At 36.3% G+C, this 26,227-nt stretch overlaps 1 protein-coding gene across 8 annotated transcripts in view; it reads right to left on the bottom strand.

Annotated features, from left to right (window-relative positions):
* Positions 1-26,227, bottom strand: part of LRRC49 (leucine rich repeat containing 49) — a 153,918-nt gene that overhangs the window by 85,695 nt on the left and 41,996 nt on the right. For 7 of the 8 annotated variants that reach the window (XM_063716698.1, XM_054532831.2, XM_009249983.4 and 4 more), the window contains one exon: positions 23,178-23,239. In XM_063716698.1, coding sequence (XP_063572768.1) covers positions 23,178-23,239 — 62 coding nt within the window. Of the gene's footprint in view, positions 1-5,551; positions 5,770-23,177; positions 23,240-26,227 lie in introns of those variants that run through there. The other variant, XM_063716703.1, reaches the window with a different exon arrangement.

Genomic DNA, 26,227 nt, shown 5'->3' with positions numbered 1-26,227 from the left:
ATATGTGGATAATGTACTTTATCTATTCAGTATATTCCCTATGATGTTTGTTCTTGTTATTCTTCCATTCTTTGAGCATTATGAATAAAAATGACAACCTCTTTGTATGGCAATAAACTGTGTGATTTATGAAAATATAATTGATCATCTGTTTATTTTAACCATACAAAACAGTCTTGCAAAAGGTTAGTGTGACTCCTCCAACTTTATTCTTCAGTATTGTGTCACTATTCCAGGTCTGGCCTTTTCATATAAACTTTAGAATTCAATTGTTGATATCTATAAATAACCTATGGGATTTTGATCGGGATTTTCTTTCTTTCTGGCCTTTTCATATAAACTTTAGAATCCAATTGTTGATATCTATAAATAACCTATGGGATTTTGATTGGAATTTCCCTTCCTTCCTTCCTTCTTTCCTTCCTTCCTTCCTTCCTTCCTTCTTTCCTTCCTTCCTTCCCTCCTTTCCTCCCTGCCTCCCTCCCTTCCTCCCTCTTTCCTTCCTTCCTTTCTTTCTTTCATGGAGTTTCGCTCTAGTTGCCCAGAATGGAGCGCAATGGCACAATCTCGGCTCACTGCAACTTCCGCCTCCCGGGTTCAAGCGATTTTCCTGCCTCAGCCTCCCGAGTAGCTGGGATTACAGGCATGCACCACCACGCCCGGCTAATTCTTTGTATTTTTAGTAAAGACAGGGTTTCACCACGGCCAGGCTGGTCTTGAACTCCTGACCTCAGGTGATCCGCCCGCCTCAGCCTCCCAGAGTGCTGGGATTACAGGCGTGAGCCACTGCGCCCAGCCGGGATTTTCATTTTTTAAAGAAATAATCACTTTTCTAAATAATACCACAGGGCACCTTGGTAAAACTCATTTATATTAGAGTCATTCTCACTCAGTACACAAATACTTTACAAATACTTTATTTATTCAGGCACTAAATTACCAGTACTTTGTAGTACTATAAATACTTTATTTATTCAGGCACTAAATTAAATATATCTTCTCACTGTGTCAAGAAAAGCTAGATGATATAGAATATTCATGGTATAGAAAATAATGTAAGTACTAACAAGGTTGAGGCACGTTCTACAGCAAGAATAAAGTTCACTGCTTTTATTGTCATATTTAAATATTTCTTCTATGTTTTCCTCACACTCAAGGTAAAAAGATACCCTGCTATTAATTATTTTACCTCAGAGCTTGTCTTTACCAATCTAAAAGGTAAACCTCACAATTTATATGCAATTCATAGTGTTCGAGACATGTTTAGATAAATATTGGAAGGCATTTTTTAACAAACTAGTATATGAAGGTGAAGATGTGAGTTTATAAATTTAAATTTAATCATCACTTAAAGTATAAACAAGCTTGAACAAACATAATTTTTCCCACCTAGCATTGCCAAAATTCATTTTCTTCATCAATATAAAAGTCTCAGAACAGTTTCTGGTATTTGTGATGGCTTTTTCTCTCCTTCCCCCATAATTGTGTACATAAAGCTTGAATCAAATAAAAATGCTTCTGAAGGCAATGTTTTATTTCTTCCACTTTGTTAAAGTGAACTAACTCATCACCTTCCCTCCACAAATCTGCTTTTCTATGTGTATTTTCTATTTGATAAATGATACCACCATCAAAACAATAATTGAGAATGGGAACTGTAAAGAGTCATGAAGGGATTTTAGGCAAGGCAGGTAATATGATCAGAATAGTATTTTAGAAAAATCACAAATTAATAACGTCATGAAGGGTATACGAAAAAGAAAAGAGATAAGAATCAAAAGCTAGTTATAAAGTAGATTGCGGTAATAGAGGTGAAAAACAGGGCTTAACATGTCAAAAACCAAGGTAGTAGTCAGGAGAGTAAAGAGGGGAGAAGTTCTATGGAAGTTTAGAGTGTAGCATGGACAGAAATTAGTAATCATTTGGATGTGATAAAGAAAGGAATCCAGAATAACTCCAAGTTTCTCTCTCAGGTGAACAACTAGAGTTATGGTTACAAGGGTACATACTCTGTCAAAATTCATTGAACTCTACACTCAAAATGTGTGCATTTTATTATATGTAAAATATATCTTTAAAAATTAATTTACAGAGAAATTTTAAATTATAAAAAATATATATTTGACAGATTATCTTTTCATCTATCAAGTCTCCTTTTCCTGGAACACTGTTATGTTGGTGGCCAATGGCTATTAAGATACATTTCAAAAGGGTTTTCTCTAAGTTTTCCTCCAACTACCATAGGATGGGCTCACTAATTTCAACCTTAAGGTGTTAACTAATGTGAAGAGCAGAGGTAACAGAGCCAGTAGATGTTGAAGAGCATTTTTTTTCCAATACTCAACCTAACTCAATAGAATTAAACTCTAAGTTTCTTGAAGACTGGAAAGATACTGTGACCACTGCCCCAACACCTAACTTAAGACCTGTCTTTAGTAAGTGTGCAATAAAGTTTTGGCGAATGAATGAAAAAATGTGATGAACTGAAATAATTCCAAAGGGCTTATCTTTGATTTAAAAAAAATGAATGAGTGAATTTTCTTACACTTTCCTTGGAATTATTATTTAAAGGATAACATGATATTTAAGTATCATTATAACCCAATATATATTACTAATTAGGCAGATGCACTTAAAAGTGAAAATAATATGTACAAAAGCATAGACAAGCTGGAAAACTTAATTTTATTATAGATAGATTCTAATTTTATTGCTATTTACTATTTATCTACAAGCTAGATTGTAGAGTCTATCATTTGTTTCTCATTGCTAAGTATAATTTTAAACTAAAATGATTGTAACTGTTCTCAGCCCTGTCTCTCAAGTATTCCTTTGGGGAATTAAATTGATCTAATAATTGCCAATGGAATTGGTCTAAGAACGGGTGGTGTCACACACAAAACTAAACAGTATCTTCATTTAATTAAATACAAAGCACTTTTTTGTGTATAGGAGAAAACAGTATGCCCAGTATACATTATAAAGAACTTCAGAGATCTAAAAGACCTGTAGATGCCCATATGGCCTATGTCTGTAATTCAAGCACAACAAAAAAGTGGCATCAGGAATGGGAACATCACTGCAATCCTCAACAAGTACTATCCGGGCAACTGCTCCCACATCAGCTACTACTGTTGACACTCAGACTGAAGTCTTTATGCTTTGAATAGTTTTATTAAAGTAAAAATAAATCTGTATTTGATCCAGAAGATTCCTCACAAAATTTCATTTCCATCTGCCAGGCATTTGACCAATAACCATGCCAGACATTCCTAGAAGCTCACTGACAAAGACCATATGATTTTAAAGACATTCTCTAACCAAATAAAACAATACTCTTAAGTACAAATACAGGCTAATGATGGGTTATGTTTTACCTAACCAAAGAAAATCAAAAGCAGACTGTTTAAAAAACAAACAAACAAACCTGGAAATAAAACAGTAAGTATAGTGAAATACTGGCTTTTAAAAACAGTCTCTCTCTCTCTCTCTCTCTCTCGCCACCCCACTTTTTTTTTTTTTTTTTTTTTTTTTTTTGGCAGAGGGTTTAAGAACACTCAATTGCTCTCATCTCTTTAGAGTACCAAGAATGAAAAAGCTTTGGTCCAAAGGCTGACATTTAACTTATAATTGACTTTAATCTTTTTCCAGATTACTCATACATTTGTTCTTCCCCTAGTAGTCTCCTCACATTGCCACATCTGCTTCCTATCTGCTAAAGAACCTATAGAGAAACAGTCTGTCCCTACTGACCAAAATTCATATCCCAAAAGGAAAAGAAAATATTTTAGTCCATTTTATGCTTACTTAATAAAATACAGAGAAAGAAATAAAATTCCCATATATGCATGTATCACACAGCATAGATATTTAACTAACAATTCCTAAATATCAGTCAAATTTCTCCAATTAGAAATTTTCCTCCCCTAAGTAAGCTAAGAACTTTAGAAAAAGGGGTTTTACTCTTTTATACCAGCAAGGTACCATGATCTCTGAAATAATCTTAATGAAAAGCCACTGATTTTATATTGATCGGTGAGGATTTTTCTGAATAGTTACTATTTGCCTAGAGGGCTGAAGTGAAATGGAACAATAGAATAAATTATCAAGTGTGCTCACAAGGACTGAAATATACACAACTGACAAACATAAAATAACTAGAAAGATGTATAATATATGATCAAATATTAAAGAGTAATGCACAGTTAAAGAAAAGTGCACATAACACAGGTGTTTGTATTCTGAGAGAATGATGAACTAAAACTACTGGTCTCAAATGCATTCATGATCTGCTAAAAAAAAATGAGGACTACATAGAAAACTAAATCAATAAATAAACGTAGGAACCAAGACAGGTAAACAGAATGTAGAAACTGACCTTTATGCTGTGATGGCATTTTGCTAAACCTAATGAAATTGAGATTTGGTTTACATGATCTTCAAGGCTGAGAGACAGAAGACAACCCTAGGAGCCACTCAAGTTGGAGAGTCTAACTAGTAGACACCTGTTGATAAATCTGGGACCCCAAGAGCAAGACCCTCAAAATTGGATTAGTTATAAACTTTCTTACTGACAGCCCCTGAAATATTGCCTATCTCAAAGCTTGGGGCTAAGACTAGAAAGGGTAGAAAATTCTTCCCTGATTACTTATAACCACAGACCACAGCTGTCCCAGGGAAAAGTCTTCAGGGGCTTTAACATCCATGGAGCTGTCATCTCCTAAGATAACAATGCCTTATTTGGGAATACTTCTTGAAGGACATGCCTGAGGCTGTTTTACAGTTAACTTTTTTTTGATAAGTAGGAATACACTCTAAAATGACAGTAAAAAGTATGGTCCAGTTGGCCTTCCATATCCATGTGTTCTACATCTATGAATTCAATCAAGCTCAGATTTAAAAAAAAAGAAAATTCCAGGCCTCCTGCCTGCAGCATTTCCAGCCAGAGCAACCCACCCACCCATGGTTTCCCCTTGCAGAAGCGACCCTACCCACGGCCACAACGCCTCCACCACTTCTGCTGGAGCATACCTCCCAAGCCCACAGTGTCCCCTACCAGAGCACCTCCCACCCTCAGTGCCCCTGCCACAGTGCCTTTCGCCCACAGCACCGCCCACTGGAGCACATCCTGCCCACAGTGCCCCTGCTGCCCCTGCTGGAGCACCTACACCCATGCCCCATTCGCTGTCCCCTATGGAGTGCTGTTGTCAATGGTCTGGGAGCACCTCAGCCTCCCTATCCCAGCCAAAGCTCAACCGTGAGAGACCAGAGGACAAAGCTGCTGACCCAGTCCCAGTCCCACAGGGTTAGAGCATGCATCCCAACAGTATGGAGCTGAGTCTTGGCTCCTAAAAGCATCCAGAAATGAAGTGATTCAACTATACCCAACTTACACCACAGTCAAAAAACCCTAAGGGCAATAAAGATCATAAAAACAAAAAGCCTCACCCAAAGGACAACAACTTCAAATAATAAAGAATCATCAGCTGTCACAGAAGAATGACCCAGCACAAGAACTCTGGCAACTCTAAAAGCCAGCATGTCTTCTTACCTCCAGATGATCACACTAGCTCCGCAGTAGTGGATCCTAACCAGAATGAAATGGCTGAAATGCCAGGCAGAGTATTCAGAATCTGGATGATAAGGAAGCACACTGAGACACAAGAAAATGTTGAAACCCAACCCAGGAAAAACAGTAAAACAACCCAATAGTTGAAAGATGACATAACCATTTAAAAAAAGACCAAACTGAACTTCTGGAAATGAAAAATTCCAGGAATTTCAAAATACAATTGGATGCATTAAAAGCAGAATAGACCAAGTTGAGAAAAGAATCTCGCAGCTTGGCCAGGCATGGTGGCTCACACCTGTAATCCCAGCACTTTGGGAAGCCAAGGCAGGTGGATCATCTGAGGTCAGGAGTTTGAGACCAGCCTGTCCAACATGGCAAAACCCTGTCTCTATTAAAAATACAAAAGTTAGCTAGGCATGGTGGCACATGCTTGTAGAGTCAAGTACTCGGGAGACTGAGGCTGGAGAATCGCTTGAACCCAGGAGGTGGAGGTTGCAGTGAGCCAAGATCACGCCACTGCACTACAGTCTGGGCGACAGAGCAAGACTCTGTCTCAAAAAAAAAATAAATAAATAAAAATGAAAAATAAAAACCTCACAGCTTGAAGGCCACTCCTTTGAAGCAACACAGGCAGACAAAAATAAAGAAAAAATAATTTAAAAAAATAACAGAATAGCTGAGAAATAGGGGATTACACAGAGACCAAACCTGTAACTCATTTGCATTCCAGAAAGAGGAGAAACAACAAGCAACTTGGAAAACGTATTTGAGGATATAGTCCATGAAAATTTTCCCAGTCTTGCTTGAGAGGGTGACATACAAATTCAAGAAATTCAGAGAACACCTGTGAGATACTATGCAAGATGATCATCCCCAAAGCACAGTGATCAGATTCTCCAAGGTCAATGCAAAAGAAAAAATCTTAAATGCAGCTAGAGAAAAACTTACAAAGAGAACCCCATCAGGTTAACAATGGACCTTTTAGTAGAAATCTTATAAGCCAGAAGAGATTTGGGGTCTGTTTTCAATATCCTTGAAGAAAAGAAATTCCAACCAAGAATTCCATATCATTCCAAACCAAACCTCATAAGCAAAGGAGAAATGAAATCCTTTTCAAACAAGCAAAGCTAAGGGTATTCATTACCCCTAGACCTGCCTTACAAGAGCTTCTAAAGGAAGTGCTAAACATGGAAATTAATGAATGATACCTGCCACCATAAAGACATACTTAAGCACATACTTCATTGATATTATAAAGCAACTATATGATCAAGTCTACATAATAGCCAGCTAATAGCATGATGACAGGATCAAATCCTCACAGTCCGATACTGACCCTGAATGTAAATGGGCTAAATGCCCCCACTTAAAAGGGATAGAGTGCCCGGTTAGAAAAAGAAGCACAAACCAACTGACTACGGTCTTCAAGAGACATATCTCACAAGTAACAACATATATAGGCTCAAAGTAAAGAAATGGAGAAAGATCTATCAGGCTAATAGGAAACAAAAAACAGGGGTAGCTATTCATACATCAGATAAAACAGGCTTTAAACCAACAATGATCAAAAAGGACAAAGAAAGGACATTACATAATGATAAAGGGCTCAATCCAACAAGAACACTTAATTATTTTAAATATATACACACCCAACCCAACAGTGGAGCACCCAGATTAAAAAAAAAAGTTCTTAGCGATCTGTGAAGAGATTCAGACAACCAAACAATACTACTCAGGACTTCAACCCCCACTAATAGCATTAGACAGATCATCAAGGCAGTAAACCAGCAAAGATATTCCGGACTTAAACTTGACACTTGACTAATTGGACCTAATAGACATCTACAGAACACTCCAACCATCAACAAGAAAATACACATTCTTCTCATCTGCACATGGCACATAATCTAAGACTGACTACATGGTTCAGTTATAAGGCAAGTCTCAGCAAATTCAAAAATCAAAATAAAATCAACCACACACTTGGACAACAGCACAATAAAAATAGCAATCAATATTGAACAGTACAATAATGAGTTCAGAAATTAAATCAATAATAAAAAGTCTACCAACCAAAAAAAGCCCTAGACCAGATGGATTCACAGTTAAATTCTACCAGATATACAAAGAAGAGCTAGTGCCAATCCTACTAAATTTATTTCAAAAAATTGAGAAGGAGGGACTACTCCCTAATTCAGACTACAAAGCCAGCATCATTCTGATACCAAAGCCCAGCAGAGACACAGAAAAAAAAAAAAAAAGCTTCATGCCAACATCCCTGATGAATACAGATGCAAAAATCCTCAACAAAATACAAGCAAATTCAGAAGCACATCAAAAAGCTAATTCACCATGATCAAGTAGACTTTATTCCTGGGATGCAAAGTTGGTTCAACATACACAAGTCAATAAATGTGATTCACCACATAAACTGAATTAATAACAAAAACCATATGACCATCTCAATAGACACAGAAAAGGCCTTCAAAAAAATTCAACATCCCTTCATGTTAAAAACCATCAACAAATTAGGCATCAAAGGAAAACACTTCAAAATAATAAGACCCATATAACATAAACCTATAGCCAATGTCATCTTACTGAATGGGCAAAAGCTGGAAGCCTTCCCCTTGAGAACTGGAAAAAGACAAGGATGCCCATTTTCACTGCTCCTATTCAACATAGTACTAGAAGTCCTAACCAGAGCTATCAGGCAAGAAAAAGAAATAAAAGGCATCTAAATTAGGGAGACAGGAAGCTAAACTGTCTATCTGCATGGACAATATAATTCTATACCTACGAAAACCCACAGACTACATCACAAGGCTTCTAGAACTGATAAACAACCTTAGTAAACTTTCAGGATACAAAATCAATGTAAGAAAATCAGTAGCATTTCTATACACCAATAATGTCTAGGCTCAGCAAAATCAAGAACACAATCCCACTTATAGTAGCCAGAAAAAGAATAAAATACCTAAGGATACAGCTTACTAAGGAGGGGAAAGATGTCTACAATGAGCAATACAATGCATTGCTGAAAGAAATCAGAGGCAACATAAACAAATGGAAACACATTCCATGCTCATGGATAAAAAGAATCAACATTGATAAAATGACCATACTACCCAAAGCAATTTACAGATTCAGTGCCATTCCTATCATACTACCAGTGTCATTTTTCACAGAATTAGAAAAAAAATTCTAAAAATCTACATGGAGGAACCAAAAGAGAGCTGGAATAGCCACAGCAATCCTAATAAAAAGAATGAATCCAGAGGCATAACATTACCTAACCTCAAACTATATTACAAAGCTACAGTACCTGAAACAGCATGGTACTGGTACGAAAACAGAAACATGGACCAATGGAACAGGATAGAGAACCCAGAAATAAAGCCACACACCTACAACTACCTGATCATTGACAAAGTCAACAATAATGAACAATGGGGAAAGTATTCCCTATTCAATAAATGGTGTTGAGATAACTTGCTAGCCACATGCAGAAGATTGAAACTAGACCCCTTCCTCTCACCATATACAAAAATTAACTCAACATGGATTAAAGACTTAAATCTAAGACCTAAACCAATAAAAACCCTAGGAGAAAACCAAGGAAATACCATTCTGGACATTGGCCTTGGCAAAGAATTTATGACGAAGTCTTCAAAAACAATGCAACAAAACAAAAAATTGACAAGTAGGACCCAATTAAACAGCTTCTGCACTGCAAAAGAAACTACCAACAGAGTAAATAGACAACCTACAGAATGGGAGAAAATATTTGCAAACTATGCATCTGACAAAGGTCTAATATCCAGAATTTATAAAAAAACTTGAATCAGTAAGCAAAAAACAAATAACCCCATTATAAAATGGTCAAAGAACATGAACAGACATTTCTTAAAAGAAGACATACATGTGGCCAACAAATATATGAAGAAATGCTCATATCATCACTAATCATTAGATAAATGCAAATCAAAACCACAATGATATGCTGGTGAAAAGGGAGAACACTTATACATTGGAGAAAAGGGAACACTTATATACTGCTGGTGGGAGTGTAAATTAGTTCATCCATTGTGGAAAGCAGTGTGGAGATTTCTCAAAGAACTTAAAACAGAATTACCATTTGACCCAGCAATACTACTATTGGGTATATATCCAAATGAAAATAAATCATTCTACCAAAAAGACACATGTTAATCACAGCACTATTTACAACAGCGGACACGGAATCAACCAAGATGTCCATCATCGATGGACTGGATAAAGAAAATGTGGTACATATACACCATAGAATACTACACAGCCATAAAAAATAATGAAATGTCTTTTGCAGCAACATGGATACAGCTGAAGGCCATTATCCTAAGCAAACTAACATAAGAACAGAAAACCAAATATTGCGTGTTCTCACTTATAAGTGGGAGCCAAACAATGAATACACATGAACACAAAGAAGGGAACAAAGACACTGGGGACCACTTGATGGGGGAGGGTGGGGGGAAGGCATACCTTGGAAGTCCACCTATCTGGTACTGTGCTCACTACCCTGGTAATGGGATCATTCATATACCAAGCCTCAGCGACCCATAATTTACCCATGTAACAAACCTGCATATGTAGCCCCAAACTTAAAATTTTAAAAATAAATAAAAATAAAATATAAAATTTCAAAAAGTTCCAAAAAGTAAAACTTGAATTTACTGTGTGCCAAGTACTACACTGTATTCACACAAATGAAGTGATGTGTAGGTATTGTGATAGGTATTGTAAGTAATCTAGAGATGATTTAAAGTATACAGAAGGATGTGCATAGGTTATACACAAATATTATGCCATTTTACATTGGGGAGCATTGGTGGATTTTGGTATCCACGAGAGGGGGCGAGTGGGTTCCTAGAAGGAATCCCACAAAGATATGGAGGGAAAACTATATAGTACCTCATAAACCAAAAACGGGTCACTTATTATAATTAACAAGTACTGTGTGCCATACATAACTGTATGTGCTGTGCTTTGATATGACTGGCAGCTCAGTAGGTTTGTTTACATCAGCATCACCAAAAACACATATGTAATGAGTTGCGGTATGATGTTATAATGGCTATGATATCACTAGACAACAGGAGCTTTTCAGCTCCTTTATAGTCTAGGTAACCACCATTGTAAATGTGGTCCATCGTTGACCAAAATGTTGTTACTCAGTGTATGACTATATAGGTATGTGTGTTGTATGTAAACTGAAAGTGTTTCGGAAAGACCAGGGCTTGGCAAACTACAGCCCACAGGCCAAATATGCTCTATCACCTGTTTTTGTATGGCCCACAAGTTAATAATGGCCTCTATGTTTTAAAATGGTTAGAAAAAATGTCAAAAGAAGAATATGTCATATGTGAAAATGATATGAAATACAAATTTCAGGGTCCATAAATAAGTTTTATTGAAACACAGCTCTGCCCATTCATTTACATATTATTTATGGCTGCTTTTGTGTTACAAAGGGAAAGTTAAGTACTTGAAACAGAGACCAACTGGCCTGCAAAGAATCATGTACATGATACCAATTTAAGTTATCTAAATACACACATACACACATACATATACACATGCATATTTCCTAATTCTATTCACTGAAACGGCCCAGAAACAATGATAACTCAAAAAGGATAAGCACACCTTGCACTCAAATCTTAGTTTCTAAACAGCATTCTCCACTAAAAGTCATTAGAACTCCTTGGAGAAATGGCTGATTCCAGAGCTAAGGCTGCAAAAGTATAAGATGAACCTGGAACATCTTGTTGGGCCAGAAAAGAAGGAAGTACTTAAAGAATGAGGACACATCAAAAGACTACAGGAGCCTTCTTGAGAAATCAGAGAAAATATGAACATCAAAATAAATAATAATAGTAAAGGATTACACCCCTCTTTTGTTCCCTGTATGCAAAAAAAAAAAAAAACTTTGCTAATGGAATCAGAATTCCTGAGGGCTAAAAGTATGACCCCCTGTAATATTAATACAAGTACATTTTAACAGATATTCACAGCTTTAAAAGGCATGACTCCAAGGGTTAATGCCTCAGTGGTAGAATGAAAAGCAGTAGGTGAAGCACACATGCTCTATCAGGAGTGCAATGAAGTAAAGTTAGACTTAGGCAGAGGTATGTGTGTGCTTATCCATAACGTGTTAATATATATTTGAGAGATATGAACTCTCTGAGAGGGACAGGAGAACCATGCTGTGGAATAAGGAAGAACCTCTGATATCTAGGTCAGGCAGACAGATGGCAATGAGGGGTGGGGGAGACTGAAAGTAGAACACACACGAACACACACACGTGTGCACACACATACACACACACAGGAAATGGGATGAAATGACCCAAAGTAAAGGAGTTAGCTAGTTCTAACATTAATGTGAGCAAAGGCATGAAAGAGGAAATAAGTTTATTGGACATCTATTGTTATTATCTTCTTTCCCAACTTCCCTTCCCTTGGTAACAAAACACACCTTTCCTGTAGTAAACCCATTCCACAAACTGATCCCACACCCATTGTCCTAGGGGATAAGGACCATATGTCCCAGGATTGAGCATTCAGTATGTCCTGTATGTCCCTGGCTTTGTGATTCATTCCAAGTGGGCACCTGACCTAAATGAACACAATCAGAATCCTCTGCAGCAGTGCTTCCCAGACTGTAATGTGCATTTAAATCACCAGGAGACCTTTTTAAAATGACAGTTCTCACCCAGAAGGTCTAGGGTAGGGCTTGAGATCCTGGGCTTCCAATAAGCTTCCCAGTGATGCTAATACTGCTGGTTCAATGGCCCAATTTTGAACATTAAGGCTCTTCAGAACCTTCTGCCAGAGCAATCAGCGATGAAGCGCTCTTTATACTAGAACTGCTAAGTGACAGACTGTGATTCTCAAGCTGTTGGCTTTTCCAAAAGCTGCAAGGTTTTTTTTTTATGTTTCTGTCACTCATGTCTTTGTGTGTTCTCTGTCATTAGGTTATATACTCATGGAAAACAAAAGTCATATGTTTAACTTCTGTTACTCTCCACAATGCCTTTTTTGGTATTTTAAACATAAAGATACATAATCAATGTTCTTCAACAACCAACTTGGAAAAAAACTTGACTTCTTTAGATGAAAGAGATGGAGAAGGTATTTTAATGAAATTGTAAAGGACAGGAAGGAGGAGGATCAGCTACTAGCTATCACTGTTGAGGTAAAAATAACACATCCTCAGGATATCCCTAAGATAATCTTAGATCCTAAACCCACCCAGCTATGAAAAACTGGCATCACTCATAATCCCTGAAGTAGGTCATTTTGAAGAATAAAAAGCCAATACCCATGAAATGCCAAAAAGCAAGCCCCAAAAACAAGTTTGAAGAAACTGGCAGAAAAATATTATTAATCTTATTTCACATTTACTCAGTGCTTCCCAGGATATTCCTAAACTAAAAACTATGGTCTCTAACCTGGGGATCTATAATTGACATTGTCTATTTCTTTTTAAGCCATAAAAAGGAAGTTTTATGAAAAAAAAGGGACTACAATAGACATTTCCCAAAAGAGGATTACAAATGGCCAAAATGTAGATGAAAAAAATCATCAAGGAAATTCATTAAATTAAAACCGCAATGAGATATCATCTCACACCTGTTAGGATGGGTATTTTATAAAAAAGACAAGAGATAAGTGTGGGTGAGAATGTGGAGAGAAGAAAACCCTGTACATTGTTGCTGGCAATATAAATTAGTACAATCATTATAAAAAAGAGTATGGAGGTTCCTAAAAAAATTAAAATTAGAGCTACCATATGAACCACCAATCCCATTTCTGGGTATATTCCAAAGGAAATAAAATTAGTATGTTGAAAACGTATCTATACTCCCATGTTCATTGCAGCATTATTCACAATAACCAAGATATGGAATCAACCTAAGCATCCTTAAATAGATGAATGGATAAAGAAAATGTGGTATATATATGCACAGTGGAATACGATTTAGCCTCAAACAGAAGTAAATCCTGTAATTTTTGACAACATGGACAAACCCGGAGGATATTATGCTAAGTGAAATAAGCCAGGCACAGAAAGACAAATACAACATGATCTCACTCATATGAGAAATCTAAAAAAGTTGAACTCATAGAAGCTGAGAGTAGAATGGTAGTTATCAGAGGCTATGGTCATGTAGGGTGATTGGGGAGATGTTGGTCAAAGGATACAAAATTTCAGTTAGACAGGAGGAATTAGTTCAACATGGTGATTATATTTAATAACAATGTATTGGATACTTGAAAACTGCTAAGACTTTAAATGTTCTTTAATAAAATCTTTAAATAAGACATTAAATGTTCTTATTACAAAAAAAGATAAGTATGTGAGGTAACATATATGTTAATTGGTTTTAGTCATTCTATAATGTGTATATATATATATCAAAACATTATCTTGTACACCACAAATATATACAACTTTTATTTGTTGATTTAAAAAATGTTTAAAACAAAACCAAACAATGCCCAGAGACTAGTTGACAGTTCTAAACTACTTTTTAAGATATTTTGGGGTGTATAATTAAGTCACTGTGATACCTTCCTGTGCATCCAGGATAAACAAGCCTGTTTCACTTCCAGAAGTATCCTCCTTTTGGAGAATCCCAACTTCCTTACTTGCATGCAAACAACATTTTTTAAAGAAGAAAATACCCTCCTCTTTTAAACAAGCCCAATGCCCTTAATGGTCGGGCAATTATTTTCCTTCCTGAGCAAGCTGAGTTTCAGTCCTACAAAAAAAAAACATCATCTTTAATACTAAAAACAAACATAAAGGAAACAAATTCAACCCGTCTAATAACCTGGACAGACAGACAGATACACACATACACACACACACACACACACACACACACAGGTTGTTAAATACAGAAATAATGTATTGTTGATTTAAAGGGAATTCCATATTCTTTAAGTACCAGACAGGTAAATGGCAGAGATGATATACAATCATGACAATTTGAAAATCTGGTAGATAGAGCTTGCAGTTTTTGCCATGACAGCATCAGACTCACCTTCCCAATGTAAACAACTATGAAACTGGACAAAATATATGAAGCAGATGTTGAATAGCTCAGGGCTGTGATCCTTGTGAGAAGACAGACATATAAAAGCCACATTCATCTTGGCTTTCTGCCTGAGGGTACTTTCCAGATCATAGCACAGGGAAGGGTGAAGAGGAATGGAGAGGAGGGAACCTTGTAGAGAAGGAACTCCAGAAGTCTGCATAGGGGTCTCTTGAGTATTTGGCTAAATATTAGGATGTGGGTACACAGGGTATAATTCCACAAAGCCTAGCAAAATATAACTATTGAGGGGCTGTGAGATGAAGAGTATCTATGGGTCACATGGAACTGGGAGACATTGCAATTCCAACCAAATAGAGTGAAGAGACCTCAATGAACACCCAGATTATATATCTGAAGTCCAAGAACAGCCATGCCTTAGGTGTGAGGCGACTCTGTGTCAAGAAACAATGTGAATATTTTCACATTTCTGCATGGTAATGGCTTTCTGAGCAAAGAAAATTGGCACTTTGATTAAAGGGTGACTGAATAGATAGAAATGATAAGAGCAATATGGACATTTAGGCCAGGCGCAGTGGCTCACGCCTGTAATCACAGCACGTTGGGAGGCCAAGGCAGGCAGATCATCTGAGGTCAGGAGTTTGAGACCAGCATGGCCAACATGGTAAAACCCTGACTCTACTAAAAGTAAGAAAACAAGTCGGGCATGGTGGCACACACCTGTAGTCCCAGCTACTTGGGAGGCTGAGGCAGGAGAATTGCTTGAACCCTGGAGGCGGAGGTTGCGGTGAACGGAGATCGCGCCAGTGCACTACAGCCTGGGCGACAGAGCAGTGAGACTGGGTCTCAAAGAAAAAAAAAAGAGTAATATGGAAACTTATCTCTAAGAACTATGTGTCTACATTTCAAAGGGTATCAAAATGTGGAGCCATTTGTTTACATTCCAAAAGATTATTGGCCAAAACACCTTTGACTTTTCTCTTCCTAGAGGATTTGTTTACGTTAGGAAGATAAGGTCTCAGTTTCTCTCCGTGTTCTCTCTTTCTGTCCTGGAGGGGAGAAGGTGCAGTTATGTAAGCAGCTTCTATATAAGCTTCAAGATTAATAATTTGGGGTTTCTCTCATGTACTAGAGGCCCCTCCTCATACATGCAGGTGACATCTGCATTTATCACAGCACCATGGGAAAAAAATGGAGCATGGGAAACTAACACAAGATATTCTGCAGGTAAATAATCAGTCTGCCTCGGATACACATATCTTATGTTTACTGTCGTAACAAAAAAAATATGGATGTGTTACAGTAAGTAGCTAGCCAGGCTCCAGTGGGGCTAGAGAGGGCTCCCCAGCAACCAGGAATGTCAGGCGACCCTCAGGTGATGGTCAGGCAGTTGTTACACTGTTTCTCTAAAATAAGAATTGGTTGCAGCAGGCACCAGGGAAAGGCAGTCTCCCAATAGATAGAAAAAAACCTGAAACTGATACTCAGTAGTTTCCCAATAAGATCTACTGATAATTAGTGGCTTCGCAATGGAGTTGGGCAAGTGGGCTCAAGCATGTGCATTAAGAGGCAAAATGTCAGAGTTTAACTGGCATATGACCTTCTAGGAACAGTTGACTGGTAAGGGAAGAATGCCTCAAGTGAGCATGTGTGCAACTCCAGTAAACACACTGTGCATGCAGCCTCTCCCAAATGCCGGCAGGCCATTGCGCATGTGGACAGCCCACTGCAAGGGAAGAATCAGGGGAGAAGGGATGCAAGACCTGGGAAGTATGCCAATGTATAAAACTCTAAATCAAAGGCCTAACTGGGCACTTGATATCTCATGTTGCCCACTTGGCCCTCTTCCAAGTGTAATTTACTCCCTTTCATTCCTGCCCTAAAGCTTTTTAATAAACTTTCACTCCTGCTCTAAAACTTGTGTTGGTCTCTCCTTTTGCCTTATGCCCCTCAGTCAAATTCTTTCTTCTGAGGAGGCAAGAATTGAGGTTGCTGCAGACCCATACAGATTTGCCGCTGGTAACAGATATAAAAATATACTACTCTAGTTCTATAATAAGTATCACTTTAGATCTTCCTTAAAAAAAAAAAAAAAAAACTAAACTAAAAATAAACCTCAACAGGATCAACCTGATTCTCTAGTAGTTATCAAAACAAAACTCAATAATCCTTAAATCTCTCAACAGAAGATCCACAATGCCCAGAATACAATAAAAACAATTGCCAGATGAGGAAGAAGCAATAAAAATTGAAACATATATTAACGAGAAAAAAAGTCACTATAACAGTACCAGAGATGACACAAATGTTGGAATTAGTAGAAAAGAACTTTAAAACAGCTATTTATATAGATTTTTAGAATCTATACAATCATGTAGTTATTTTTGCTTCTGACAGAGGGCTATCTTACCTTTTCATCAAATGAGTTAGGAAACAGCTGAAGCAAGATCTCTGTTTTTCTCCCCCCACTTCGAGTTGTCCCGCCTTTCTGGACCAAACCAATGTATTTCTTAAATGTATTTGATTGATGTCTCGTGCCTCCCTAAAGTGTATAAAACCAAGCTGCACCCCGACCACCTTGTGCACATGTTCTTGGGACGTCCTGAGGGCTGTGTCACGGTCCATGGTCACTCACATTTGGCTTAGAATAAATCTCTTCAAATATTTTACAGAGTTTGACTCTCTTCATTGATACTACCTCAAATCCCTTTTGGAAGTATTTCTATAATATAAGTACAAGAAATGCACTAGGGGAAACTAGTTATATATCTTAAGTTTGTTTCTAAGTGGATTTTGAATTTAACATACTTATACTTTGTTTCTGAATATTCTTTGAATTTCCATGCCTTTGTAAAACAAAATACAAAGGAAATCATAAAACGTATGTTGGTCTCAATTTATCATACTTGTTTGTTTCTGAACACCACCCAGTATGTAATCATGAGTAATTAATTTTAAGGCCTTTATGCACCAAAATTTTTCCTGCAACTTTTAGAACCTTCACGTGAATAAAATCCAAAGGGACCTTTGGTACATCAGTGTTTTCAAAACTGCTAACTCACTGCTATGAATAGCTATCAGCCTCTCAAATATGTATGTGTGAACTCAGACTGACACAAGGTATGCAAGCAGCCTGCTCCCAGGCGTTACTTTAACTTTAGTTCAAGAAGCCTTCTTTTTAGAAAAACTCTCTCTCTCGCTTACACACACACACACACACACACACGCACACACAAATAACCTTTACAGTAATAAAAATGGAGTCTTACAATTATAGAAGATTATCTGGAAAATTTCCTGTGAGTTTGCAATCATATATATATTTATAAGTTGGTTGAGAAAGTACAGGTAAAAAACCCTCCAACTGACTCATAATTTCCATTAAAGAAAGGCAATCTTTTAATAGAAAACGATTACAATTTTGCAAAGATTAATTTCAACAAAATTTTATAAAATGAAGTTGGAGAGCATACATGGTAGCACTCTCCACTTTATAATGTTATAAATAAAATCCATGAGAGTATCTGTATGTCTTTCTGTACTTACAGAATTAATGCTTTGAATGGTTATAGATGCTGATATAAGGAGGATAATAAAAGAAGCTATGTAATAATAATTTAAAAAGTGACTGCTATCCATTAGATTTTTTTGCTTTTTGCTGCTTCAAAGGTAATGCAAAAGGAATACAACAAATGTAATAGAGGGTCCCCAGTTTCCCCATTACGTTGTACATTGGCCCCCTATTCTTTTTTTCTTTTCTTCTTTTTTTTTTTTTTTACTGTCTACTACCCCTGCCCCATGAACTCTGACTCTTCAGTAAATTGCAAGGCTTGCGGAAAATCGCCCTCAGAAACTATCATTCTATAGCATTTTAGAATAATTTTTGCTTTTGATCTCTAAAAGGAAAAACAGCACTTTAATAAAGTAGTATTGAAATAAGATATACAATGAAAAACCATAGAAAAATTATTTTAGTATAAGTGCTGTGTTTCAAATAAAATAAATTTAGACCCAATAATTACATCAGCCCTGAGGATGATCAAACAAATTGATCTTACCTCAAAGTCTATTTTTCTGAAGTGGTAGAACATATCTATCATTAGTTGTGAATATCTATTTTCACCTATTTTCTGACTAAAAGAATTCAAAAGCTGGAGCTAGGCTTTACAGTCAGACCTACTAAGGCACTATATGCCACCTTACCATACTCAGAGGGGTTTACTCACAAAGAAGGAATAAAGCAGCATGGATGAAAACAAATGCCCCTATTTTTAAATCTTGTTTTTGTGGGTCCTCCTTACATTATGCCCATCACATTTAGAAAAATGCAATTAAATGTTTGTCTGAAGGCGAATCACGTGTCAACCATTTGGTAAACCCCTCAAGAGGAGTTCAGTAGATAAATGGGTACCGATAATGAAATTTCCTTGACAAGCATGTAGTCATTTCTCAAATGTAAAACTTAGCAGATGGTCAGAAAAGATCTGTCAATAGTTGATTTCCTCTGTTTAACTCAGTAAGAAGATTTGCATATCATTGGTTATCTGCTAACAAAGGAAAAGTAAAGGCATTCTAACAGTATGCTGCATACTAGAACCAAGGGAAATGAATTTCCTTTAAGCCAAAATAACATAAGTGACACTTGCAATCCTGGAAGGTACAAGAATAAAACCTTGTATCTCAACTACAGGAATACTATCTAACAACCTGAGCTCATAAAAAATATCCATATAGGCCGGCGCAGTGGCTCACGCCTGTAATCCCAGCACTTTGGGAGGCCGAGGCGGGAGGATCACGAGGTCAGGAGATCGAGACCATCCTGGCTAACACAGTGAAACGCCGTCTCTACTAAAAATACAACAAAAAAAAAAATTAGCCGGGTGTGGTGGCGGGCGCCTGTGGTCCCAGCTACTCAGGAGGCTGAGGCAGGAGAATGTCATGAACCCAGGAGGCGAAGCTTGCAGTGAGCTGAGATTGCGCTACTGCACTCCAGCCTGGGCGACAGAGCGAGACTCCGTCTCAAAAAAAAAAAAAAAAATCCATATATTCTAAAGGTCAGTGAAATAATTTCCTCCTTAAAATACCAACTAGTACTAAATTAGACAACTGCAGGGCAGTTTAAGGTTTCCTAAATAGAAATAGATTCTTTTCTAGAAATATAATTGATATAGGGTGACTTATCAAGTTAAAATATAACTTGAGAAAAATGCAAGGAGAATGATTTCCTGATAAAGGTAAAATTATAAACCATTTTCAGTAAAATTTTGAAAATAGCCTGGAGGATTATCTTGTCTTGGAGAAGAGTGATGAAGGAAAAGTCACACCCCAAAGCGTGTGCTTCAGTGACCTTTAACCATACTATATGTACTAACAAAGGTCATTAGAGAACTTAAAATAGCATTCCTTCCTCAAAAAAAAAAAAAAAGAAAGAAACCTAGTTTAAAATTTTCAGTGATATCGTAAAGAAAAAGCTGAGTCCAAATAACATTGTCTTACTAAAGTAAAAGAGGTATGAGAGGTCACCCTGGCAGAGAAGAGTATTTTATCAGTGATGTCGGTTAGAAATTCCAATGCAAAGTGACAATAAAAAGCAACATTATTTTTGTCAGTTTTATTGTTTTTAAATGCCTTACAGACAATGCACCTCCTTATTGTCTGTACCCTGGGACACACCACACCCACCACCCTAACCCTGATATACCCCACTGCATAAATAAAAGGTTTAGTTTCTCTAGAAATTATGGGCAAGATCCTTACTGACAAATCAGTAAATTAACCTGGAAGCCCAAAACAACTGCCAAGAGAACTTTGATTTGCTTATGGCTTTAAACCTCACAGGTCCACACATTAAACACAGACTAAATGACCTAGTAATAACAAAAAAGGACACACCAAAAAGAGTTCTTAGATCACATAGAAAAATATTTCTGTTTGAGGAATTAAGTTCTCCTTATAAATCTTTTCAATACAACTAGTAATACCTGTACTAAGAACACATACATGCTAGATGGAAGAGGCTGTAGTAAGCAGTACAGACATATTCCTCTGCCTTTGTCAAGTTTACAGTCTAACAGAAGGGACAACATAAAATGAAAGTACAATAAACTCTAACACTGCAATAATAGTGGAAATATAAGAAGCTATTAATGCATGTAGCAAGATCTCACAGAATTTTTCAAATTTTTTCATCTAACCCATAGTAAGAAACATATTTACATTGTAACCCAGTTTCCATGTTGTCTATAGTAAAATAACATACATACATATGCATACATAGACATATCCATATATAATTAAAACTGGAAAATTTTTATGAAACAGTATATGCTCTTAAAATGTGTGACAAACTCTGATATTTTCCATTCCATTTTAATTTGCCTGGTTTTAAATCACTAAATTGATCTTAGGATCCCTATATGGGTTTTGACCTGAAGTTTGAATAACACAGACCACTGGTATTTTTAAGTCAATTGCATTTTTTAAATAAAGGTACAAATTCCTGAGCCCTACCTAAAACTATTGAATTAGAGTCCATGGAAGATAGGTCCCAGAAAGCTGGCACTGTAAAACCCGGCAACTCTATTATGCCAGGATATAGAAGAATTGTGCCCTGAATATATACTGTAGCTATCACTACAGGTTATCTGACAGCCCAGCTATCTGAGATATCTGTATCTTGAGTAAAGTTCACAGAAATGTTTTCAAAGTTGTTCTCTCTGATTTTTCCCTCCTCAGACTCAATATATTCGCTATACCACCTCCTGGACCACAAGCATCAACAAAAACAGAGCAGGAAAATTACTGTGCCTCAAAAGCAGATCTGCTGGAAACACTAGAGGAAGGTATACTGTGAAAGCTATATAAAAACACAGAGAAAGCAATCACAGAGAGAATAAAAGCCTCAAAATTGTCAGCTGACTTCTATCTTTATTTTCTTGATACAACTAGTTATCAAGAAAGTTATAAATATTAAACTTTTTAAAGAAAGTTATAAATATTAATCTCATTAATCTTAACTTTGTTTTGCTGGGTGAGCGGAACTCCTTTCCAGGTTGGGAAGAAAACTTCCCAGATATAGGCAACCAAAACCAACTTCCTACAGAGCTAGGAATTTAGGAGTTTAGAAATTCAGATATCCTGGGGACCTGGGAACATCATAACCCCTATATAACCAAATTTATATTTCTCTTTAAATTACTCCCCATAAACAAGAAGCAAAAGAAGTAATGAGTTCCACCACAGGTTGGGGGAATCTAAAAGTTTGTATCTTAAACAGAGAATATTTCACATATTGTAAAAATGAGAGACTATCTTCTCTAAAGAGTTGTTAATGATTTTTAGGAAGAAATTCCCTTAAAAAAATGAGTGAACCTTCCATTGCCATTGAAAAGAAATTCTACCTCCCCAACAAGATAGAATAATGGCACCTGGAATGTTGCATTCAAAATATACTAAGAGGAATATGAAAAGTCTATCAAAAAAACTTTAATATTTTTTCCCACAGAAGGGAAAAAAGAGAAAGAGTAAGAGTATTTTCTTCAAAATAATGTCTATTTGCAAAGCTCACTGTCTTTAGATAATTTCTGTCTTTTAGAGACATAGTAGAGGATGATTGGGTTAAAACAAGTCTGATGGCAGACATGCAAAAAACATGCCAACAGACAACACACAAAAATTAAACTGGTTTTTAATACAGAAGCATAGACCTGGAGTTCAGAAAAAGATATGCTCTAAATATTTATATATATATATTTTACCCTCTTATAAAAGCAGATTCAAAGAACAGCTTTGAAGTGAAACTAAAGAACTGAGGGCATGAAAAAGCCCAGTTCAAACTAAGTGGCTCCTGGGAAAGAGGAGAAGGAAAGAATTAGGGAAAAAGCAGGGGCCCTTTTGCATTGAAAAGTCTTACTGTATGTCTCAGCTCCAATTCTAAATGAGACATCATCACAATATAAAGGATAATATGCTTCAAATAGTTAGAAAACTAAATTTATACATTTCTATATTCTAATCCACTGTCTCTTAGCAGCATTAATTCTAAGTAGAGATACTAAGTTAGAAGGCAGTTTGGCCTAATTAGCAAGTGGCTCAGTGACAAATATAGCCTGCTGTATTAAAATTGCTTAGTAGCTATACAAATTGTAGCTGACAATTTATGAAAGAAATTCTAATTCAACTGACCAGTGCCGTGAATGTCAAACAAAGGACAGCAAAATATACGCTGAAATTTCCATTTATTCATGTTTTACAAAAGAGGAACTCTAAAGCATAATTAAATCAAAAGCACATGCTATATTAATTTCATCATGTTAGCATTACAGGCAAGAATACACACAAGAGCTTTGCTTTTCCACAAAGAACTTTGTCTTATCATTTTCTAATTTAAAATCTTCCATGCTAGTAAAATTCTCCAAGGTATTTACAATCTTAATCTAAAGCACTAGAACCCACACAATCAAGTTATAATGAATAACAACTTGGGAGTTTCCACTTACCTAGATATATTGTTGAAGCTGAGAAAGAGATGTTGGAGACAGGGCAAATTATCCACATCTCTCTGGAAGAAAACAGAAAGCAAAACTTAATCAGATGAAAGAAAAAAATATTATAAATGTCTTCTTGCTAAGCTATTGAAATATATAATCATTTCTATTTACTGCAACATTGCTACATCATTGATTTCTACTGGACAGTGAGCTCCATTCTCCTCCACTGCAGATTAAATGGGAGGGTTTCAGTACATCCGCAGAACAAGCTGCACCACTCGCAAGGTAAAAAGCACTGAGGAGACAGGGAGAGATGCTGCCGCTAGCCTCTTTAAGCATGCTTTTGGGAAAGATGCCAAAATGCTACTTCAGCACTTCAACTGTAGCACAAATACAGTATGATCAAACATTTGTTAAAAATCACTGTTAAAAAGAAGCCATTCAAAAGCTTTAACATTTAAATTTATACAATTAGCCTTCTAAACAATAGTGAGAATTTTAAAGCTATTTAACTCACTAGTCTCAAAACCTTGGAAATAAACCATCAGTTACAAATGAACCAATACACTAATGATTCCCCCATAAAACTAAAAGCAAATCATGGTAACTGTAAGGGCAATTACAGTTTGTAATTGTAGGTACTGTAAGGGCAATTTCTCATCTAAGCTCATATCAGAGATTCTTACAATAGGAAATCTACCCTGTTATATTTATGTACACCACCCCAAAAACATACCACTGCTGTTTAAATACAGTTAACCTTAACAAATATTGAATTGTTTAGGACCAAATTATTTAAAAAACAAAAAACAAAAAATAAAGTAAAAGCTACCTAATTCATTTCATGAAAAGACATAAACCTTCTGAGAAGATTTATATATAATGGAGTAACAGAATCTTACAGATGCTTAGTAATTACCAAGTCTACAACCTTATTATTCACCTAGAAAAGTGACCAGTCGAGGTTACTACAGGGGGAGAATAAGGGTGTGGTGGGAAAGTGGCCCAGGAGTACATACAGTCAGTCCCTAGAGGCAGAGACAGGGAAAGATTCCAGTTATCCTGACTTCCAGTGCTCTGATCCTCAAAGTGTTACATACTGCCATGTCTCATATAAAATGTTTTTCATTTTTAAGGGCAGTATAATTTGCAGTAATTCTCAGTTATATTAATTTGAATAATACAAAAATAAGTATATTTTATATGTTATTGTGACCAATATTTAATCCTAAATCAAAACTTGTTTTACTGTTTCCATAAATCATCGTCTTTCTTCCTCCCTCCTTTTCTTCCCTCCATTTGAAAACTACCATTTCTAAGACCTGAGTAAGAGTTTAGGCAAGTGCATTAAAATTATTGACAAACCTAGCTTTTCCCAAAATGCTGTATTTATTTTTTTCAAGTTTGTTATTCAAAGAAAATACAAAAGTGATAGAATTAGGACAGAACCACTTTTTAATGGTTTTTCAGGGAGCAAAGGAAAAATGAAGCTGCCTTGTTTTTCTACCTACCCTATGTACTATTCTCCAAACTTCTCTCAACCCTTTAGACCCTAAACAGTGTAAAATCAATACAATAGCCCATGATCAATACACTGGCTATGTATACCACTCATTTGACATTACCATTCTCAGGCCCACTCCCACGAAGCCTATTCCACAGATGTGAGATAATGATTTTTAGAGCTTTTCATGGCCAAGGAGTAAGTCTGTGGAAACAGGAGGGCAGCCAAATTTCCCTCAGTAGGTGATATACTTCATATGTTGGCAAACTTTTAAAATAATCTTTCAGCTACTTCTCTCTGATATTCCCACAAATGGAGGAGGAGTGATAGACTAGTGGTAGGGCTCATTTCACTCCAGGGCCCTAGTTTCCAAAGGAAATGGCAGCCTACTGCCTATCTGGTCTCTAGAAACATGAAGTCATAGCCAGACTGAAAACTCTCTCTGTATTCCTGGGGAAATCTCTTCTCCCAAATTCTTCCTGGAATCTACCTGAGATATTTCTGGGCACAATCATTGTTACTGGCACTCAACCTGGAGAAACTGAGAGATAGCAGCCTTTAAAAACACATTTTAAATCCTTTGAATCAAGGCATCTCATTTAAAAAACACATTTGTCCCTTTGAGCTCCAGCATGCCATCTTCAGAGATTATAAACACCTTCTAAGACATAACTTTTTTCAATTAAAATAGAAAACTCAAATTCCATCAGGATATAATTTGTGAGAAAAAGTTTTTTATTTGACAAAATTATAATATTATAATTATTTAATCTTTGTTTATGAGACAAAATTTTACAAGTCTTTATCAAATTTTTAAAATCATTAAATGTCATTGCCTAGTAGAGTTATCAAAAATATAAAAATATTCACAAGTTGAAACACTAAAATGCAGAATTCAATTCTATATATCTTCATAATCAGCTACATAGATACCCTTTCCAGAACTTTAAAAAGCAAATAATTATACACAATCATTTTTTGTTGTTCCAAATTTCATTTCTGTAAGAAAATGTTAACATTTCTCCAATTTTTTAGCAATTCTGTGATATACTTTTGTAACGAAATTCTAGCATTATAATAGACAAAAATAAAACACCATATTTACCATATCAATTATCTATGCATGCATTATTTACAGAGGAAAGACCTGTTAAAAACTACTAGGGGATGGCTCCTCTAATATAAGAGAGTAAACAAAAGATGGGATATATATAAGATTCAGGGAGTACAATTCATCATCTAGGAGAGGCAAAGAGAAATCCAAGGATGAAATCTGTATAGCAGGGCTAAATGCAAGCAGACTACATTAGACAGGGGACAGGAGGCTCTAGAAGAGTATCTCCAAGAGGTAAAAATGAAACATAGATCACCTGAAGTCTTTGCCTATACAGAGAGGAATTTTAGGGTTCTGTTGGAGAGTTTGGACATTAATTAATGATAGTTAAACAAGCCCTAAATTGAGACAGCTATCAATCTCAGGGAAAACAAAAGTTTAACATCATGATCCAAGACTCACTTTGAAAACCTCACCTTGCTTTGTCAACCATCCTAATCT

The sequence above is a fragment of the Pongo abelii genome, chromosome 16 (assembly GCF_028885655.2).
Source record: "Pongo abelii isolate AG06213 chromosome 16, NHGRI_mPonAbe1-v2.0_pri, whole genome shotgun sequence".
NCBI lineage: Eukaryota > Metazoa > Chordata > Mammalia > Primates > Hominidae > Pongo > Pongo abelii.
The sequence above is the reverse complement of the archived record's forward strand: the minus strand, read 5'-3'. Positions and strand labels throughout refer to the sequence as shown.